The sequence below is a fragment of the Carcharhinus amblyrhynchos genome, chromosome 8 (assembly GCF_965287045.1).
Source record: "Carcharhinus amblyrhynchos chromosome 8, sCarAmb.v2.hapA, whole genome shotgun sequence".
Classification (NCBI taxonomy): domain Eukaryota; kingdom Metazoa; phylum Chordata; class Chondrichthyes; order Carcharhiniformes; family Carcharhinidae; genus Carcharhinus; species Carcharhinus amblyrhynchos.
Window position 1 is genome coordinate 41,050,471 of NC_137331.1, and position 22,043 is coordinate 41,072,513.

The following is a 22,043-nucleotide window of genomic DNA, read 5'->3' on the forward strand; positions in this document are numbered from 1 at the left end:
GGTTTCAGAGGTAGGGAGGGGTGAGGCCAAGGAGGCATTTGAAGACAAGGATTTTAATATTTGTAACAGTTTGTAAGAATTTGTAACTGATTTTGTCGCTGCACTTTGGTAGTAAAACCATAATAAGTTGATCCATTGTGTACAAAAACTTTGAACAGTCTGGTCAACCAATCTTTACCCTTGCATTCAGCCTCACAGAGGCTGTGGGGGGGAAACAGAGCAGTATTAGTTGCCCATATACACATCCTCATAACTGATTTATAGAATGGCAAAGGAGCAGGAACAAATGGCAATCTACCCAGGAAATGCAAAGTTGGAAAACAGAGGAAATAGTCTAACGCTGGAAATAATAACTTTAAACAGAGACCATCAAAATGTACTGGGTCCAGTTTCTCTCTCAAAGTAATGTTAACAGAAGAATAAATTAGTAATCACAGACCTTCCTATCAATCTCATCATCAAGCCTCCTTAATTCAGATTTCTGTTGTTCCTGCTGATGTTTCAGGAAGCGTCTGTGTGCTGCATCCAAGACTTGAAGCTCTTTTACCTTCAATTCACGCTTCATAGCGGCGAGTCTTCAGAGAAGGAATATAAAATGAAATAAAGGGAAAACACTGCCTAGGGTCCTATAATTTACAGCAGATTAATGTTTAGAATTGCATTCAAAATGTACATTTGGGTTTCTTACCAGTCATAGAGTCAGAATCCTTACAGAGCTGAAAGAGACCATTCGGCTCATCAAGCCTGCCCTGACAACAATCCCACTCCAGGCCTTATTTCCATTATCCCACATATTTACCCCACTAGTCCCCTTGACACTAAGGGGCATGACTATGGCAAATCCAGCTAACCGGCACATTTTTTGGAGTGTGGGAGGAAACCCACGCAGACAAGGGGTGAACGTGCAAATTCCACACCGACAGTGACCTGAGGCCAGAATTGAACCCTGGTCCCTGGAACTGTGAGGCAGCAGTGCTAACCACTGTGCCAGCATGCTGTACTAATATGTTCATTTACTTTCAATGTAAGAGCTTAATTTCATCTTTATTGAAATCAATGGGGTAGTAATATCAATAGACTAAATGGCTGGCTCAAGTGACAGCTGCCTCAGTGGGTTGGGTTGCACTCTTGCCTCCCGAGTCAGAAGGTTGTGGGTTCAAGCCTCACTCTAGGGACCTAAGCATAAATTTGAGGCTGAATTTAAATCGTTGTCTTCAAGTGCATGTAAAAGCTCCTGCACTATCATAGGGCTAGCCCTTATCATCAGTTGGTCATTACTTCTTGAGACACCTTACCAAGTGCAAATTGCCTAACAATTCCTACATCACATTCCAAAAGTACTTAATTTGCTGTAAAGCACACTGGGACCTCATGAAGCTGTTAAAGACAGAAATGCTTTCTTTTTACTTGTTTTGTTTTTAAAGTTAATTTAACAGCACAAGAATCAAATGATTACATCTTTGGTGAAATTGTTAATTTAACATGCTGTGGAAAAGAGGTTTAACACTTGCAGGAACAGGATTCCATCACAGAATTATGTAATTGTAGAGTATGAAAGCAGCCCCTCAGAGCTGCTGGAATTCTCAGTCCAATTTTGGTGAACTCATGTGTCCAAAGAGTGGGGCTCAAGTCCACAGTTTTCTGACTCCTGAGGCCCCTGAACTAAAGCTGAGACTTACAAAACCTAAACAAAGTAACACGGAAAATACCTGCAGCCCCTAACATTGGAAAAGAACTTTGAAGGAAGAATTAACATGGGAGATAACACACGATAAAATGTGGACAAGAAACAAAATCCGCCCTATGGTTATCAGTGCCGAAAGTAAAACTAAGAGCAGGGTTCTTTGGCTTTAAATAAAGTGTATAGTCAATACCCTGGTCAAATAGTCTCAAACCCACATTCTAGACTCTCAAGTGAAGAATGTTCATTTAGCCAACATGCTGCTGTTCCAGTAAAACCACGTGTCAGCACGAGGCATTGGTTCACAGAGTGGAAAGAGGAGGATGTAAAGCAAAAGTATGTCTACTGCAAGTATGAATACTAAATATAAAATAGCTCAACTGTTTCAGATATTTGTGGCACACCAAATTCACACAGCCTTCAGGTGGCATGGTGGCACTGTGGTTAGCACTGTTGCCTCACAGCACCAGGGACCCGGGTTCGATTTCCAGCTTGGGTCACTGTCTGTGTAGAGTTTGTACGTTCTCAGTGTCTGCGTGGGTTTCCTTCCACAGTGCAAAGATGTGTGGGTTAGGTTGAATGGCCATGGTAAATTGACTCTTAGTGTCAGGGTAAGTTAAATAAGTAGGGTTATGGGGATACGGCCTGGGTGGGATTGTGGTTGTTGGAGACTCAATGAGCCGAATGACCTCGTTCTACACTGTACGGCTTCTATGAAAGCAATTAAGTAAAGTTATCTAGTGAAAACAATCTGATTGTTAAATGGGGGCTTGATTGCAGTATATTTAAAGCTAGCCATTTCAGTTTGGGATGCAGCAACCCCTTGTAATAAAACCTGAACAGTGTGTAAGCAGGATTAAAATATACATACAGGTAGCAAATATTTCACTGCATAGTGAGAATTTCTAGTAGACATGCATGCAACAGACCAAACATAAAACATGCTGGTGAAAGGTTTTCCGACAATTACTATTCCATATCATGGCTGTATTCACAATAACGTAAAATATTCCAGGATAAATGCAAAATACTGCTGATGCTGGAATCTGAAACTAAAATAGAAAATGCTGGAAAATCTCAGCAGATGTGACAGCATCTGTGGAGAGTGCTCTGATGAAGGGTCACCTAGACTTGAAATGATGGCTCTATTCTCTTTCCACAGATGCTGTCAGGCCTGCTGAGATTTTCCAGCATTTTCTGTTTTTGTAAAATATTCCAAACTGGGCACTCAGGTGCAGATTACCTTACTCTCTGTTCTACAAGTTTCTGTTCCTCTTCAAGTAGGATCTTTCTCCTCTGTTCCTCAGCCTCCTGGAGTAACTGCTGTTGCCGGTACCAGGCTGCATTTTCAGCCTGCCTCTTAACACTTTCAGCTTGCATCCCATGCGCCAACTGCCTGAGCAGACCACAACAGCAAATATTAATGAGTCAGCTAGGATAATCTTTCTGCTGGACCTTTACCAGAAGCACCAATTAACAAGTGATTGGGCAAAAAAAATGAGAGCTCATCCATATGCATAGGAATAGGAGGAGGCCATTGAGCAAACTGAGCCAGTTCCACAAGCTTATTATATCTTATGATATGTTTAATTCCATTTACCAGTCTTGGTTTCAAAATTCTTAACACCCTTGTTCAATCTCAATTTTGAAACTTTCATTTCATCTCCTGCCTCAACAGCTCATTGGGGTGGGTTGGGGGGGGGGGGGGGGGGCACGCAGTTATGCAGATTTCCCTTGTGTGGAAAAAGTGCTTCCTGCCATCACTCCCGAATAGCCATGCGGTGGAGATGCTGGCAGTGGACTGGGGTGGGCACAGTAAGAAGTCTCGCAACACCAGGTTAAAGTCCAACAGATTTATCTGGAATCATGAGCTTTCGGAGCGCTGCCCCTTCATCAGGTAACCTGGTGTTGAGACTTCTCACTGGGCTCACTCCTGAATGGCCTAGCTCTGATTTTCAGCCCCCTCCCACCACTGGAACCAGATTCACCCTCTACCCTGTGCAGTCTTTAATCATCTTAAGTATGACTTAAGAATTGCTGTGGGTTTATCTGCAATAAAACTGTAGCATCACTGCAAGGTAGTTTCACTATGGATCAATGTTGTAGTTATGATACAATGCAGCCTGAGTGCAGACAAGGCCCAAACGGAGTTGAAGTAAGTTCTCTGGGAAAGGAAGGCAGTATCACAGGTTTAGTGCCCATATAAAGCTGAAATTGTTTTCACACCAATACTAAATCTGTAATGGAAACATAAAAATCTACTCCTACTTATGCAGCTGGAGTAAAGGGAAAAAACAAAACTTCTCTTAAACTTCACTTTTAGGTTTACCTTTCTTTTAAATATTCCAACTCCTCCTGCCAGATCCTCTCTCGTTCCTTAATCTGATAGTCAACAACAAATTTTGGGTATTTGTTAAATATTGGATATTGCCCTTTGGTTAATGGTACAAAGTCATCCAACATGCGCTTGGGGTGAATATCCTCAGGTGTGATATCCATGAGATGGTATGCTTCTTTGATCATGGCACCCAGGTCCAGGTTGTTACGGTGATGGAAGAAATGCTGCGTCAGATAAAAGACTGTTTTAATTTTCCAGGTGACGTATAAAACCTCCATCCCACACTTCCAAACATGTCATATACAGCCATTTTCCATAGGATTATAATACAAAATTTTTGGACTAAAAAAGCATTACTTTGTAAAATTAGTGACAGAGCTGCAGGGTGATTAGCAGAGAATACAGATCTTCCTCCTTTTGGTGAAGTCTGTGCATTCGGTATCAGTGTTGAAATAGTTTCACATTCCACTACAATTCCTCTAATCAATCTTACTCTCTCCGAAATGCTGTTGGATCTGCATTCTTGGGATCGAGTAGATCCCAGCTGATTCTGATTCTCTGCCCTGTCTCTGCACAAGACTTATTTTGAACTGCTGCTATTTCTGGATCCCATTGGCTAATATGACATATGAATTCTATGTAGTTTAATTATGAACTAGATTGATTCCTTGGATGACAGGGTTGTCCTTGGAGAGATTGAGTAGAATGGCACTATACTCCCTGGAATTTGGAAGAATCAGAGGCAACGTACCTGCTATTTTTGGGGGCGGGGGGCGGTTGGAGGGGAAAGAGAGCAGGGAATGTGTAGCCCTGTTAAATCTTTTTGCACAGCAACCTAAAAAGGGGCCAAATTGTACACGGCCTGTGAGCTGCTGTGCAACTTGGATGGAACAGTACTATGCAATTCTCTATAATCAACATTAAGCACAATTTGATTTTTTTCTTCTTACCTCAAGGTCTTCTTTAATATTGCACTGGAGTAAAGGAGCCCGTGAGCAAATTAGATAGGCTGCTACTGCCACCAGCAGGAAGGATGGATGATTGGAGAAAACATTATCAAATAGTTTAAGCCACTCCTCTCTTGTTAGTACCTCCGAGAAAAGTGTTTCCATAAGAGGCCAGGCATATAACTGGACAGAAGTAAGATAAGTGAATATTAGACAAAACAAACTGAATATTCATCTGTATTACTTCAAATAACCAAAAAAAAAGTTAACAACAATTAATAACTAGAAGCAAATACCTAGACTTTGTTCTTCAGGACAGATTTCAGAATTTTTAGATCCAACTGACGATCAGCCAAAGTACATTATAGATAACACCATGTGCAGTGACTTTTGATATTAAAAATGAAAGGAGCACTTCGAGCCATTAAACCAAAAACTTGATCATCATACTGAGTTTGGGCGTGAATTATTAACTTGTGTCTGAAGCTAATCTAGAGATACAGGACAGATCAGTTACAGTTTTGTAAAACAAAATGTTCAGTATTTAACACAGAATTTCTGTTCCATTCCGGAGGCCAGAGGAACAGCTGCAGAAGGAATATCACTCTGGTTCCACAGTAGGTTCTCCCAGGGTTGGGGATTAGAGTGACATTCTAAAGTCAGATATGCTATGCCTGAATTAAGAATGCCCTGTTCCCTTATTAGTTTCCATTACAGTAAATTCAAACCAATTCAATGGGAGGGAAGGTGGATCAGAGTATTGAATCGGATGATTAGTCATGATCATAATGAATGGCGGAGTAGGCTCGAAGAGCCGGAAAGGCTCCTATTTTCTACGTTTCTATGAGTCACAGTAAAAGTTCGGTAAAACAAGAGAATGAAAATTAACTTGCTACCTGTGAGGTTATGTTGTATTTCACCAAATGCTGCAGCAGTTCTTTATCATGGTAAGCCAGGATATTCTCAATCACACTGAGGATATTTATTGGAGGATTTGGAAAGTACTCAAACCAGTGTTGACACCAGTTTACTAGAAAATAGATAAAGATGAAAGATTATACCTACAATGCATTTAGACTTGATAGTAAAACTTTTTTCCTCCACTAACCAAGAAGCTGCCCAACCCTTACTTACTTATTACGGTAGCAACAACTTCGAACCCAATTAACTGGTTGTTTTGAAAGAGTTTGACAAATGGAAATGCGAGCAGTGGAAGGTAAGAGACCTCAGAAAAGATGGCTGACCAGTGAGCCATAGCTGACAAAACCCTGGAGAATAAAACAGGCAGTCACTTGCTAGTACAGAATTTGAAATACGCTGTAAAGAGAGACATGTTGCTGAAACTTTTTATTAAGGACCGGAGTAGCCCAGCCAGTGGTGGTACTATAAAGATACTCTTGCAATGAACATGAAAGTTCACCACCCAGTGTACATTCAACCCCTCTTAGCTTCCTCCAGGTGATGGTCAACATGGAATATACTGATTTGTCAGTTTAGAGAGTGGGGATGAGGTAAGTGGTTAGAAATGAAGAAAATAATAAATTAGATAAGTGCAGCAATTATCACTTTTTTTCCAAGAGTCAAGGTAATTGAAGGACAATAAAATATCAAGGCAGGATTGGCAAGCTTTAAATATGCTAAGCTACTGAGCCTTAAGATTCACATACCCGGACCTGAACAATTGGCGTTCAAGTTGGTATTTTTGTCTTATTAGATAGCTTCTTAACAAATCTTCCTCAAAATTGTCAAGGCTGCAACTTTGGGAATCAGGATTTTGAACAATCAACTTCAACCAGGTAACAGTTACAGAATCAAGGCATGGGTAAGAAAAAAAGGACACTGTTTGAAAATTCTACACTCTAAATTCAGCACATATTCAAGGTAAAGCCTTCCTTGAGCATTTTTGTAACAGATTAAGTTTTGAAACAGACCTCTGAAGAATTCTTAAGAGTTTTCGACTTTTGATTGGATACGTTTCATGAATTCCCAGGTACCCAGCATGTGTACCCTTGTCGGTGAGGCTACTGAAAGCTGCGTGGTTCTCAGGTAATTGCAGTAAAGAACGCCAAATAAACATCCTGTAATCCAAATGCAAAATTAATCAGAATCAATAGCATAGAAACAGACCATTCGGCCCAACTGGTTTATAAGAACATAAGAAATAGGAGCAGGAGTAGGCCATCTAGCCCTTCGAGCCTGCCCCGCCATTCAATAAGATCATGGCTGATCTGTCGCTGCTCAGTTCCACTTTCCCGCTTTCTCCCCATAACCCTTAATCCCCTCTCTTATCAAAAACCCATCAACCCGCGTCTTAAAAATATTTAGCGAGGCAGCCTCCACCACTTCAACGGGCAGAGAATTCCAGAGATTCACCACCCTTTGAGTGAAGAAGTTCCTCCTCAACTCCGTTCTAAACCGCCCCCCTTTTATCTTGAGGCTGTGCCCCCTAGTCCTACTGTCTTTTTTGAGCGGGAAGAGTCTCTCCACCTCTATCCTATCCATCCCATTCATCATCTTATAAGTCTCAATGAGATCTCCCCTCATTCTTCTAAACTCTAACGAGTACAAGCCCAGTTTATTCAGCCTCTCCTCATAGCTCAACCCCCTCAACTCCGGTATCAGCCTAGTAACCCTCCTCTGCACTCCCTCCAAGGCCAAAATATCTTTGCGCAGGTGCGGTGCCCAAAACTGCACACAGTACTCCAGCTGCAGCCTCACCAATGCCCTATACAGCTGCAGCAAGACCTCCCTACTTTTATATTCAATCCCCCTCACTATGAAGGCCAGCATCCCATTCGCCTTCCTGACCACCTGCTGCACCTGCAAGCTGGGTTTTTGCGACTCATGCACAAGGACCCCGAGGTCCCTCTGCACCGTCGCCTGCTGCAGTTTTTCGCCCCGTAAGTAATAGTCCTTCCTACCATTCTTCCTACCAAAGTGGACCACCTCACACTTGCCAACATTAAATTCCATTTGCCATTTCCTGGCCCATTCGTCCAGCCTATCTAGATCCTTCTGCAGACTCTCCACACCCTCCGCACAATTTGCCGTTCCCCCTATCTTGGTGTCATCAGCAAATTTCGACACCCTACACTCGGTTCCCTCCTCCAGATCATCTACATAAATGGTAAAAAGCTGAGGCCCCAGCACCGACCCCTGGGGCACTCCACTAGTCACCATCCGCCAATCCGAATAGCACCCGTTGACCCCCACTCTCTGCCTCCTATTTGACAACCAATCCTCTATCCACGCTAACACCCTACCCCCAACTCCATGTCCCTCGACCTTCTGCAATAACCTCTTGTGAGGTACTTGTCAAACGCCTTCTGAAAATCCAGAAAGACCACATCCACCGGCTCTCCTCTATCCACCGCCCTAGACACATCCTCATAGAACTCCAGTAAATTTGTCAGACACGACTTCCCTTTAATGAAACCGTGCTGCGTCTGCTCTATCAAGCAATTCCCTTCAAGATGCCTTGCAATTTCCTCCTTAATGACAGATTCTAACATTTTACCCACCACAGACGTTAAACTAACCGGCCTATAATTCCCCGCCTTTTGCCTGGCACCCTTCTTAAACAAAGGCGTAACATTAGCCGTTTTCCAGTCATCCGGCACTTCCCCGGAATCCAGCGACGTCTGGAAAATAACCACCAAGGCATCCACTATCACCTCCGCCATTTCTTTCAGAACCCTCGGATGCATTCCATCCGGTCCTGGGGACTTGTCCACAATCAGCCCCTCCAGTCTGTCGAGCACCGCCTCTCTAGTAACAGTAATGTCATTAAGACCCTCCAGTCCTACCACCTTTCCATCGCTAACACCCGGCAAATTATTCACGTCCTCCTCCGTGAAGACAGAAACAAAAAAGTTATTCAATACCTTAGCCACATCCTCATCCCCTACCACTAGGTCCCCTTTCTCATCCTCTAAAGGACCAACATTCACCCTAGCCAGCCTCTTCCTTTTTATTATTTATAAAAACTCTTGCTATCCTTTTTTATATTAAGCGCTAGCCCAGCTTCATAGTTTCTCCTACCCTTCTTTATCAACTTCTTTGTCAATCTTTGTTGACATTTAAACCTCTCCCAATCCTCATCTCGCCCACTACTCTTAGCTACTCTAAATTCCTCCGCTTTTAATTTAACACTTTCCTTCACCTCCTTCGTTATCCACGGCTTATTACCTCTCTTCCTACTATCCTTTTTGACCGGTGTTCATGCTCCATATGAGCCTCTTCCCACCTATCAGCGTATTCTCACTCATGTTTATCAAGATGCTCCTTTCCCACACCTAGATACTCCTTTAACATATCCATACTATTCACTGTGACTACTCCATATGATAGAGAGCTCCACATTCTCACCACTCAATGGGTAGAAGTGTTTCTCCTGAATTCCCAGTCAGACTTACTAATGACCATTTTATAGCAACTTTTGAGGCAAACTGTAAAACATTAAAAGATGCATTATGAAGTTACAAGATATAAATTGCTTTCACAATTTGGGCCTCTTCATAATTGCTCTCAAAACTCATCTCTCAACTGGGGTAAAAGCTGTTTGTAAAACAGTGCCACGCAATGCAGAGTGCTGGAGGCCAACTTCAGCCACGGCAGCAAGTCTGAAAGGACTATAATTGCCCTCCAGGCCCCTGGGCTGGGAGGGAGAAAAATCAGCAGCATTCTTTCTCTTGACAACCATGTCTATGAATCCTAATGCAAAGTGTGGATGTGCAGATATCACGCAAGGACCAACACAGGCATCGCTGTGATGTCCCTGCGAACAAATGGACCATATAGACTCACTGTCCATTAACTTTAATTTTAAATTTGATTTTTCACTAAGTTCAGAACAAACCAAACTTGTCAGTATTTGGGGAATGCTGATGAAACAGAGATGTCACCATCAACGAGCATTACATCAGACTGCTTGGAATTCCTTCATTTACATTAATCCAATTATCAGACTTTTTTTTTTTACATGCAGCTGTAGGTATGAAGTTATTGAGATTTCCTAACATTTCAGCAATGTACCTGTACTTCTCTGGATATTCTCCAAATTCTTTCAGCAGGGCTTGTAGTCGCTTTTTATTCAAACCTGCTGGAAGCACATTCTGAAATATGAAAAGAAGAAGAAATGACTTAACAGCTTTCTGGACTTAACAATGAGTTCAACAATCTCAGACCATGTACTCTGTCCTCCATTTGATCACTTTTTCCCCTTTTTCATTATTTTCTTTCCCCATTCCCTCTCTACAGATGGCCAGCCGAGAACTTTTTCTTACGTTTTGCTTTCAGAAACTGATCCTTGTTCTGTTATTAGCACATTCTGCCATCTGATCTTTAGGCTGCAATCAGCACTTTTAGTCTTTAATACGATCCATAGCATTCCCTTTGTACCCATGACATTTTTGTCAAGTCTGTCCTGAGCTCCCATCTTTCCCTGATCTTCTATTTTGCTCTACTTATTTCAGGGTATGATATCCATCATATTTCTACCTGTTTTCAACTCTGAAGAGTCATACATGGTCGAAAGGTTAACTCTGTTTCTCTCTCTCGGATGCTGCCAGACCAATATTTTCTGTTTTTATTACAAATTATTTCTCTTTTCTAAAAAGAACAGGGTGAAATGTCATGTCATTAATTGAGAATATTTTAACATTTCACAATGTGATCGCAAACTTCAAGATTATACAAAACTGAGGTGGATAAGGTACAATCTTAGTGTTATTACTACAGAGAACTATCCAATAGAAACTATCAGAATGAAATCTCTTTCAGCCATACTGCCCTGATATTTTAGCAGGTAAATACATTGCCTGACAATGAATTTCATAGACTAGATTAAATCCCTGGAGTGTGGCAAATTATTTGATCTTTCTTTCTATTGCTCAGCTGAGACATTCTATTTCTACGGCATTTTTCATGACCTTGAGTGTTCTCATCAATGAAGTACTTTTGGGGCGTATTCGCTCCTGTAAATGTAGGAAACAGTTGCTAATTTGCACACAATTCAAATTAATGTGACATTTTACTCTCTTTAAAACAGAAACAATAATTTACAATAAAAGTTGTGAAAACTCAGCATATCTGGCAGCATCTGTGAAGAGAGAAACAGAATTAATGTTTTGTCCTGTGCCACTTCTTCAGAGCTGAAGACAGGTAGAAATTGATGAGTTTTATACTGTGGAATAAGTGGAGCAAATTATTGGCGAGGATGCCAGGGAGAACACTGATGCTCTTGTTCAGAGTGGTATCATGGCATCCAGTGGAGTGCTCAACTAGAGCCTTGATCTAACTTATGATCCAAGTGACAGCACTGCAGTTCCTAGGTACTTTGCAAAGCATTGGCCTGGATTACATGCCTAAGTCCCTGGAGTAAGATATGAATCCACGGTCTTCCGATTCAAAGACAAGGCTGCTACGCACAGAACCATGTTGGCACTCTCAGTTTACACCAAAGTGACTAATCTCAGCTGGGTTCTAAGGTGAGAAACGATTAGCCTCAGTGTGGTGGACTTAGGAAGGAATGTGAAAAGAGGAGAGCAATTGATGCCCCATGATTGCATTTGTGAATGCAATGAAGTTATCATTGAGAGACAGATTGAGACTGTCACTATATAAACACACACAATTTGGGCAATGTAGTAGTGTGTGCTCAGCACCAATAAAATTGTACTTGTAAAAGAATCAGTGATATTTGGGACAAAATGGGAGGGGAAGCAAAAATTAAATTAGTTTCTCCATATTCAGAAGAGTAAATCTTTTAGGTTTCAGCAGATGACTAGTCTTTGAGGCAATTTACATGAGTTATAAATTAGTTTTCACCCGTTGGTTGATTTTGGAGCAATGCTTTTAAAAATAAATCCAACTTTTATTTTTAAAACTCCCCCGACTCTGCCTTCTGACCTCCTTGTCCTCCATTATGCTGCCAGATGGCTTTAGGACCCTGGTCTGCATTTTCTTCCCAGCTGACATTCCTCTCAAAGGTCTTGCTACACTTCCAGATGTCACTCTCATTTTCAGGCCAGACACACTCTTCTGGTTTTGAGAGTCCTTGGTCTTTCCGTTGTCGGCAACAACTTTAACCAGAGGAGGCGGCGGCTGGAGGAAACAAAAACAATTGACGTGAGACAGGAGACTTTCCTCCACTTGCAGTGGTTTTGCCCTGAGGGACACAATGAGAAATACTATTAACAAAATGGTCAAAGAAGCAAGTGCCTGCCCCACCACAATATTCTACGTGTGATGGTGCTGTGAATGAGACAACAGTACACAGTCATACTTGATGAAAGATTAGTTATCCCATCAGGATTGTAATGTGAAATAAAGAACTGCCCATTCCTTAAACGTATTTAATTTGCAAAGCATCCATACAATAAATGCTACAAATTGGTCAATGAGTACTCCAGCCAACATACTTTGTAAAACAGACATCAAACATTACACAAAAAAAACACAGACAAGACATATACTCAATCTGAGACAATAATTGGTTTTCCCTTTGATAAATGTAACTATGCAGGAATAATAATTTTGGTTTTAAATATTCCATTTACAAAGCACTACCACATTCTTAGGACATCCCAAAACATCCACAGTACTAAACTACAAAATATGAAATATGTACAAAGATTCTCCATTCGATACCTCAATAGCATTTATAAAAATTAGATAAAAGTCACCAACCAGTTCAACATTTTATTAAATATTAGTAACAGCTAATGAAACTTTTAACCTTGCTGTATTTTTATGCTGGTACAATAATCCTTACAAAGACGACTGAGACTTACAGTGCAATTATCTTTTTACATGTTTGGCTAATATTCCATCCAATAAACTGCTGAATACCTTGTTCAATTCCTGTGACAAAGCCTTAACACTGTAAATGCTAAGGCTGCCATCCTCTAAGACCGCTGAAATATAATGTCCATTTGGACTGATCGCCACTCTGTTAATTCCATTGTCAAGGTTTCCAATGTCAAAAAGCAGCTTGCAGGTTTGGACGTTGATAAACCTCATTATGCCATCCTGGCTTAAGACGCCGATGACCTGCAACATTGGTCACATGCATTACTTACAGCAAAGGATGAACTAAAAACTTAGCAATATCATTGGAATAAGCTACACACCAATGATGAAACATTATGTGGTGAATTAAACGTGAAATACTGCCTTCACTCAAATTACCCCCAAGAACTATTCAGCCTCAAAAATCAAGAAAGAACCAATAGTGCTCCCCAGCAATGCCGCCACTTCCACCACCTCCCCCCCCCAACAGCAAAAATCATGACAGAGTTTTTAATTTCTATTGTCCAACCCAAATGTCTCAGAATCTTACAGTACAGGAGGCAGCCATTCGGCCCATCAAGTCTGCACCGACCACAATCCCACCCAGACCCTACCCCCAAAACCTCATGTATTTATCCTGCTAATCCCCCAACACTAAGGTCAGTTTAGCGTGGCCAATCAACCTAACCCACACATCTTTGGACTGGGAGGAAACCCAGGCAGACATGGGGAGAATGTGCAAATTCCACACAGTCACCCAAGGCAGGAATTGAACCCGGGTCTTTGTCGCCAAGACAGCAGTGTTAACCACTATTTCACTAATAATCACCTTTGCATGAATCAGCCCCAAATTTGCTTTACACTAGTTTGAATCCATGTCCCCCGATCTTGCTGTCACAATTTAAACTGAAGTAGTTTTCCAGATTAGCCTTCCTTGCTCTGCTAATTATTTTACATGAGCTGGATTTTCTGTCCATTCGTAATTGCTGGCAGTAAATCCAGATCCCACGGGATCTTGAGTTCTTCTTCATCACTCAGTTTTCAAGCAGCAGGGATCAACTCTCCCATGGCTCTCTACACCAGCCTCTGATCTGGGACATTATCCCTGTCTGATTAAAATTGGTCTCAGTACTCTAGGTACTGCATAGTGCTGACATGGCATCCTTCAACCAGTACTCCAAACATCAGCTGCTCCTCACCTGGCTTGATCCACCGTCAAAACTATCGGGGAGAAATTCCAGATGTCGAATAGTTCGTACTTTCGGAGGCATCTGAATTATCCGCTGAAGCTGCCTGGCGTTCAGGCACCAGAGATGAAGGAAGTTAGATTTTCCTCCTGCTACAAGAGCCCGACCATCCCTGTAAGTATTAAGATTTTGATAGAAATCTCGATTTGTTACATATATATTAATGACACGCAGGCAGCACCCACTTAGAACTCACACCAAGTTCCATTCACGATCACCCCATGTGCTCACTGATTTACACAAGCTCCCGTCAAGCATTCCCTCAATTCTTAATCTTATATACAAATTCTTCCATGCATCACCAGGCTCTACAAACTTCAAAACATTTCTGCGCTTCTCCAATTTAGACATCTTGGATCCTCAATTTTCATTACTTCACCACAGGCAGCTGCCGTTTCGACTATCTAGGCCCTAAGTTCTGGGATCCCTCCCTAAAACTGTCATCTTCTCTTTCCTCCATTCAGTCACTCCTTAAAACCTACGCTTTTGAGCTGCCGTAATATCTCCTTACGTGGCTGAGTGGGCTGTGTGTCACATTTTGTTTAGTAACATTGTGAAGTATCTTGGTATGCTTTACTTTGTTAAAGGCAGTGTACAAATAGAAATTGTTGTTGTTGAGGAAAGGAGACAGGAGGAAGTTGCATGAGGAATGTTAAGCAAGATACTCCAGTGGCTTAGCAAGTTGAATATCTGAGGAGAGGCAGGCATGGGATATTTCAAGTTTGAGTCCTGCTCTTCAGTCAGTTATCTGATCTCAGCCAAGGTCCCAGCTACTCTGTATGAGATGCATATGTAAGGATAGTGGATAAAGACAGAAAATAGATTCCAACACTCCCATCTTGCAGCTGAGATCACATCATTAAGGATCTGACTTGTTAAGAGGGTTATTTAAATGATGTACTTAAGAGCACTGAGTAACTACAGAACAGAAATGATTAACTCTTTACATTTACTGTTTGCATCAATAAAGCATCTGCACCATCTTCATGCTATCAAAGTAATGTGATTCGCATATACAGCAGCGAGAAGTTATAAGTGTTTAAAAAACATGTTTTTAAGAAAAGGATAACTATTTAAGTATAACATTGAAAGAATTATAAAAGCTTAAATACAGTACTTCTCAAAAGTAACAGTGTTTGTAAAATAACTTTAAAAATGTTCAGTTAAGCAGTTTCCCTTTAAAATCAGTCATTAGAGTACAGAAAGGAAATGTGCGCCAAAGGGACATCCAGTGCCTAAACCTTATACAAATCTTTGTTAAAAAAATCATCAAAAAGACGAATTTCGAATCTTTGATGGATTTTGTTGGGGTAAATATGGGGAAACTGTTTCCACTGGCACAGGTGTTAGTGACCAGGAAACACAGATTGGAGTTAATTGGCAGACAGATGAGAATATTTTGTCCGCAGTGAGCTGTTATTATTTTGAAAGGATGGTGGAAGTTGATTCAATTGTAATTTGGATATTTACTTGAACGGGAACATTTTGCAAAGTTATGTGGAAATAGTGAGGTGATGGAATTAATTGAATAGCTCTTTCAACAAAGCAGCAGAGGCCTGACAGGCCAAACGGTGACCTTCTGTGCTGGGTGATTCTATGAACAAAAGCAAATCCTAAAAACAAGGTAATTAGAGCAAATCTGCCTTCCTTAAATAAACTGCATCAAAATCTAGTACATATTCTACCTGGTGACAGCAAAAGCTCGATAAGTGATTCGGGATTCATCTTCTGGGACTGGTAATTGATACTTGCAATGCAGGGTGTCACTTTCCCAGGCAAAGATAGAATCATCCTTAAAGCAACTGATGATGGTATTACTCAATGGAAGGAAACAGACCTAAATTACAAAAGAACAAATTATCAAATCTTAAAATGGGGAACAGAATGCTCCTTCAATGGCTAAATACAAGCACATGAACAAGTATTTGCCCCTGAGCATGTTTCACCATTCAGCGAAATCATGGTTTATCTGGAACCATATACCCATGTACATACCCAACTTAACCTCATAACCCCAAATACCTCTGACTGATTTTCATTAGCTAGTCTCAGATTTAAAATTAACAACTGGCCCAACATCAAATGTAGTTTATGAAAGAGCGTCAAGTTTCTATCACATTATTGAGGGAGTCCAGTGAAGGTTCAACCAGACTGATTCCCGCAATGGCAGGATTGACATATGAAGAGAGACTGGATCGACTGGGCTTGTACTCACTGGAACGGAGAAGCACGAGAGGGAATTTCATAGAAGTATATAAGATCCTGATGGAACTGGACAGGCTAGATGCAGAAAGAACGTTCCAAATGTTGGGAAAGTCCAGGCCTCGGGGGTCACAGTTTAAGAATAAGGGTAAGCCATTCAGGACTGAGATGAGGAAGAATGTCTTCAGTCAGAGTTGTGAACCTGTGGAATTCTCTATCACAGAAAGCTGTCGGGGCCAGTTCATTCAATACGTTCACCAGGAAGATGGATGTGGCCTTTGAGGCTAAAGGGATCAAGGGGTATGGAATGACAGCGTGAGCGGCATACTGAAAGTGCATGCTTAATATCTGCCCGCCTGCCTGTGGAAATGTTTCCTAATTTTATCCCTGAAAGGTTGGACTCATTTTATGGTCCTCTATTCCTACTGCATTTGTTCCCTATAGCAGCTTGAATTTTTCAATCAAATCCTCATTCTATATTGCAATCTCCACAAAGGCCAATATTATTCTAGTTGTTTGGTGCGCAGAACTGCTTACAATACTCCAAATAGACTTTAATTCCAAATTTTAAGAAATAAGTTTTAAATGTTCTGCAAAGTGCAAATGGGAGCAATATGGTTCTGACAGCATCAACCTACACTACTGCGCTCTCTTTGTCTCCAAGTTACTTTCATGTGTTGAAATACAAAAAAAGTCAACTTACAAAATTAGGACAAAAGTTTAGAATAATCCAACATTACCTGTGCTAAGCAATCCAGCAACATTTTTGTGTCAACTAATATGGTCTGAAAGGATTAGTGAAGTTCAATCACAATAACCTCAATTCACCATGAGCATGTCAATCAGATCACAATTTCCTTAAAGTGATAATATTGTGGAATAAAGTGGAATTTCTTTCTGTAAAGGAGATGGATTAATATTTTCCTACTGTTTGAAACAGCACTTTCTGGATTTCTAAAATCTTATAGGGAGTTGTTTTGGCTCTCACATTAATCCAAAAATGATATTGGCTGTGGTAATGTTAACAACTGCACTAAAATCTGCTGATAGCATTAAGGTAAAATTCAGACACATTTGAAGTGAATGGATGGACTAAAGAATGACTGATGGAGCCAGAGGTATAAAGGTAAATGCATAAATATGGGACAAAAACAGAAACTAGAACAGAACACAGTGAAATGATGAAACAATTTGGGTGAGATCACCATTCAAGTATTTGGGCAAGTTAGTTAGCTCAGTTGGCTGGAGCAATGCCAATAGCAGATTCCTGTAGCAGCTAGGTTACTTATGAAGGCATGCCTTTTCACCCTTGCCCCTCACCTAAGGTGTAGTAACCCTCAGGTTAAAATCAGTGCATCTTGTGGATGGGGAACAAGGAGCCAATGTACACAAATGAGAATGGAATGATGGGGGAAAAAATGGGAATTTAATGCAGGATAGGATTTGGATACGTTAGTTTAAGGAATATAAACACTAATTCCCTCCACCCTTGCTACACTGTGGCTGCAATATGTACAATCTACAGGATGCACAGAGATACTTTACTGAATATGTGCAAAGGAATTAAAACACTTAGGTTTTGTTATGGAACTTATAATTACGGCTACTATATGCTTAAATGGCTCAACCCTATCAAATCTGTAATATACTGCTATAGCTCCTACTTTAATATTCTTTACTAACCTTCTGAATGCCAACTGACAAGTGTACATTCAGTTTCCTCTTCCTTTGGAATGTGTCCAAGTCCCAGAGTTGTGCTGCATCAGATGATGTAGTGATTGCATATCTTCCAGATCCGTGAACAGAAATGGATGAAACTGTAGACTCATGTCCCCTCATCCAACTCACAAGCTCTTTTGTGTCTGTGTCCATTAAACAGAAATGTTCAAAATATAAACTTTTGTACAAGGTCCTGTATCATTGTACATCTGCCACAAGAGTTTTCATTGCTCACCTCAAATGAGCTTGCAATGTTCAAGCTCGATACCGTTAGTTACATGCAAGATATAACCAATTGAGGCAGCAGTTCACTTGGGGACCTGTTATTAAAATAGTGGAACTCATATCATTGCACTTATTGTGCACAGCAAAACAAGGTGTAGTCTGAATTTATCTAGGATTGTGCTATAATCTAAATAATAAAATCGATGTCTTCATTTTTATATTTGTGGTAGTCTATTATGGCATACAGCTGAGAAATTGAACAGTTTTACTGACAGCCTATAATTGCTCCCATCGCCATCATCTTCACGTATGCTGACAACACAACTCTTCCACCACCACATCTCTCAACACATTATTAAGTTAACAGACTAATGGTCCAAAATCCAGTATTGGATAAGCAGAAATGACCTTAATTAAATATTAACACTCAAGGCTTTCAGTCCCTGCTCCAAACTCCAGTCATTCGCTACCAGCTCCCCTCTCAGTGGTAATAATCTGTGGTTAAACCAGTTGGTTTGCAACTTTAATCTCACTTTTGACCCCAAAATGAGCTTCCCATCTCATATCCACATCATAACTAGGGCCGCCTAGTTCCACATCTGTTAACATTGCCCGATTTCACAACTCATTTGATGAAATGCACATACCATGCCTTTGTTACCTCTAGACTATTCCAATGCACTCCTGGCTGGTCTCCTACATTCTATCCTTTGTGAACTTGGACAGTTGTCTGTGGCTTAACGCACACTCATTTCCCCTATCACCCGTATTCGCCAATCTACACTCGCTCCCAGTAAAGCAACATCTCGATTTTAAAATTCTCACCCTTGTTTTTAAATCCATCCATGGACTCACTCCTCCTATCTTTATTCTCCTCCAGAAACACACCCTTCTGGTATTTGAGCTCCTCTAATTCTGACCCCTTGTGCATTCCCATTAAAATTGTTGCACCATTGGAGTGTGTACCTTTAGCTGATCAGGGCCCTAATTCTGGAATTCCCTCCCTACACCTCCCCCCTACATTTTCCTCCTTTAAGACACTCCTTAAAACCTATCAATTTGATCAAGCTTTTGGTCATCTGGTCTACATCTCCTTACGTGGCTAAAGTGTCATACTTTATTTTATAATGCTGCTGTGAAGCATCATGAGATTGTCCATTATGTTAAAGGCGTTATGTAGTTGTTGTGTCAATGTTTCAGCAACTGCATCCTTTGGCAATTATATGGTTAAACCATTGCACTGTTAGAGACAGGTGATGATCTCTGGCACAACTTCCAAAGGGGTGGACACAGCTGTAACAGCTGGGTGCGGAGAATCAGCAGGAGGCTGTTACGAGAATAAATTTGCTTAAGCTTAAAGACAAGCTGCAGACTTATTACTACACTATACGCTATTATTAGAATTAACAGTTGTTCTACGAGTTCTGACTTGCTGGGATACAGTTTCATGTCTTATTATCTTCTGCCACAGCACTTAAATGATTATTTACATGAAAGCCTCAATGGTGATTGCTGAAGGCTACATAAGCAAAGGAAGAATTGGAGCCGAGCCCCTTACTACATAGCTGGGCATATCCACTTCCAGCAGAGGTCCTTGGTAATAATGTGATTCTGCCTCTGCCACGCCTCCACCACCCATCCACACATCAAGGCTTGGATGTTGTGGCCAACCATAAAACCCCTAGCTATGCTCTAGCTAACTCGGCACAAACCAGGAATCCAATTGGTCTGCATACCTCAGTAGCTTGTTTGACGTACATGCTGAGGCACAACTGCAAGAATTGGCTTTTAAAAACGTGAACTATTCCACATGCTTATTTATAGCAAAGCTTTTTAAGAAATCTTCCCTGGCTATTTCGTGTGGCTTGATCTGAAATTACACTTTTAGCTCTTTACAGAGCAGCATCTCCAAAGGTAAAGCAGTTACTTATTTCGGCATCATCTTTTATTATAAACTTTACCTGTATCGAAACATTTCACAGAGTAATCTGCCAGAGCGACCAAATATTCTGTCTTTCTTCGGAGATTGAATGCCAATGCTGTACACGCTTGCCCTGTTCGCTGCACTAATTTAAAGCTACAGGAAGAATAACAAGAAAAAGTATTGGGAATAATCAATCATTCAATAGGGTCACTCTACAGAATTCATTGTTACAATATATCTGTCATTAAACAGCAAAGTAGTTATTGGTTAAAAGCAAAAATGAATTGATTCAAGTCAGTCCCCTCTGCACAGTGCATATGCTCGCAACTTAAGCGATCTACATTTAGGCAATGTACTGGAATTATTAGTCAGTCGCATCTTCGTCCAAAACTCTACAAAACTACAGCTACCTATAGAGCTCCCATTTAAAAAAATTGTACCTGCATGCCATGGTCTAGCTATACCCCATGCCTTCTAACCTTTATCATTGGATGATTACACATGTTCTTGACAAGAGCTTTGTCTAGTGCACTATTACAAAGAACAGGTAACTTCAATAGCTTTTCATTAAAGGAGGGGGCAGGGTAAATGGAAAGAGAGAAAGCAAACTGCTGGGCAGTGGATTTAAAAAAGTCTTAGATTGAATTGCTGCTTCACGGCAGACTTTCAGCCATTCTATTGTTTCATTCTGAAGCATTCCCATTTTCATATAAATGATGAATTTTCCTTAATGCCTATGGATCTAAATCAGATCCAGTGGTTACTGAGATTACAACAACTTGCATTTTATATAGCATCTTCAAGAGAGTAAAACATTCTAAGTCACTTAACAGGAACAAAACTTGACAAAAATCACATATGGAGACATTAGGTGACCTAAAGGTTGGTCAAAGAGGTATATTTTAATCAAGTATCTTAAAAAGGAGGCAGAGAATCAAAGAGGGAATTTGAAAACCTAGAGCCCATACTGCTGAAGGCACTGCCACCAATGGTGCAGCAATTACAATTAGATATACAAGGGGTCAGTATACATCAACAATGAATGTCAGCAAGTAATCGAAGTGACTTACCTATTCCTGCTCAAGTCAAAGAGATAGATGCTGCCCTGGTGATCACCAGCAAGAAAAGCTTCTCCTGCAGCATCAAACGCAACATGAAGGAATCGAATGGTCTTTGAGTGATAGCCCACCACACTATGCGTGACATTTACTATGACACTGTTCAAAAAAAAAAATCAGAAAAAGAGACACTGATTTTAAAAAGTTGGTAAAACTATCCACGTCACAACATTGTTTAAAATGCTCACAGTTGAGCACCAAAATTGGTTTCAGATGATCACACACCCAATTGGGACATTTCTGAATTTGCATTATGAATGAAATTTCAGCACACGAGCTCTGTTCCCAACAGATGGGTCCCTGCTGCTAGTATTCATTGTGGACAAACTCAATCTATTAAACAAACACTGATTTCCCTGTCATCTAGAACTGACTGATCTATAGGTCAAGAGGATCACTGTAGCAACTTGCCAAGGCTGCTTCAATATCACCTCTCAAAGACAGGACCAGGATTTCTGCTAGTTAGAAGACGAGGGCAGCAAATGTATGAGAATACCATTACCCAAGTGCAGGACTTGTCCAATGGAATAGTTAAACTTTGTTCATAGTGCAGCTGAGTTTCTAACAGCATACGAATTCATAATTACAACCCAACAACTTCTTTGGTACTGAGAAACTAATTTTACAAGTGTGGAGTCTCAAAAATTGCATATTTTCAAATGATTGTTTTCTGATATATATATTATATATGAAAGAATTTCCTGCTTTTTTAAATTTCTGACTTGCTGCCTTTGATATTTTGTCAATCAAATGGAATGGTCTGATCAGCTAGTCTGTCCTGTTGATGATCAAAGATCTTCTTGTAGGAGTCAAATTCAAAGAGATTTTGGATGAGATGATGTGTGCTCTCG

General features: G+C 40.7%; 1 protein-coding gene across 1 annotated transcript in view; it reads right to left on the reverse strand.

Moving 5' to 3' along the window:
- The window catches only part of tbc1d31 (TBC1 domain family, member 31), a 36,568-nt gene that overhangs the window by 9,356 nt on the left and 5,169 nt on the right, over positions 1 to 22,043 (reverse strand). The window contains exons 2-16 of the mRNA XM_080193931.1: positions 21,145 to 21,291; positions 20,112 to 20,227; positions 17,890 to 18,068; positions 15,690 to 15,841; positions 13,957 to 14,116; positions 12,818 to 13,018; positions 11,876 to 12,070; positions 10,001 to 10,080; positions 6,898 to 7,044; positions 6,101 to 6,234; positions 5,863 to 5,996; positions 4,970 to 5,149; positions 4,011 to 4,243; positions 2,925 to 3,077; positions 440 to 575 (exon numbers count right to left, since the gene is read on the reverse strand). Of these exons, the coding sequence (XP_080050057.1) occupies positions 440 to 575; positions 2,925 to 3,077; positions 4,011 to 4,243; positions 4,970 to 5,149; positions 5,863 to 5,996; positions 6,101 to 6,234; positions 6,898 to 7,044; positions 10,001 to 10,080; positions 11,876 to 12,070; positions 12,818 to 13,018; positions 13,957 to 14,116; positions 15,690 to 15,841; positions 17,890 to 18,068; positions 20,112 to 20,227; positions 21,145 to 21,291 (2,347 nt within the window). The remainder of the gene's footprint in view (positions 1 to 439; positions 576 to 2,924; positions 3,078 to 4,010; positions 4,244 to 4,969; positions 5,150 to 5,862; positions 5,997 to 6,100; positions 6,235 to 6,897; positions 7,045 to 10,000; positions 10,081 to 11,875; positions 12,071 to 12,817; positions 13,019 to 13,956; positions 14,117 to 15,689; positions 15,842 to 17,889; positions 18,069 to 20,111; positions 20,228 to 21,144; positions 21,292 to 22,043) is intronic.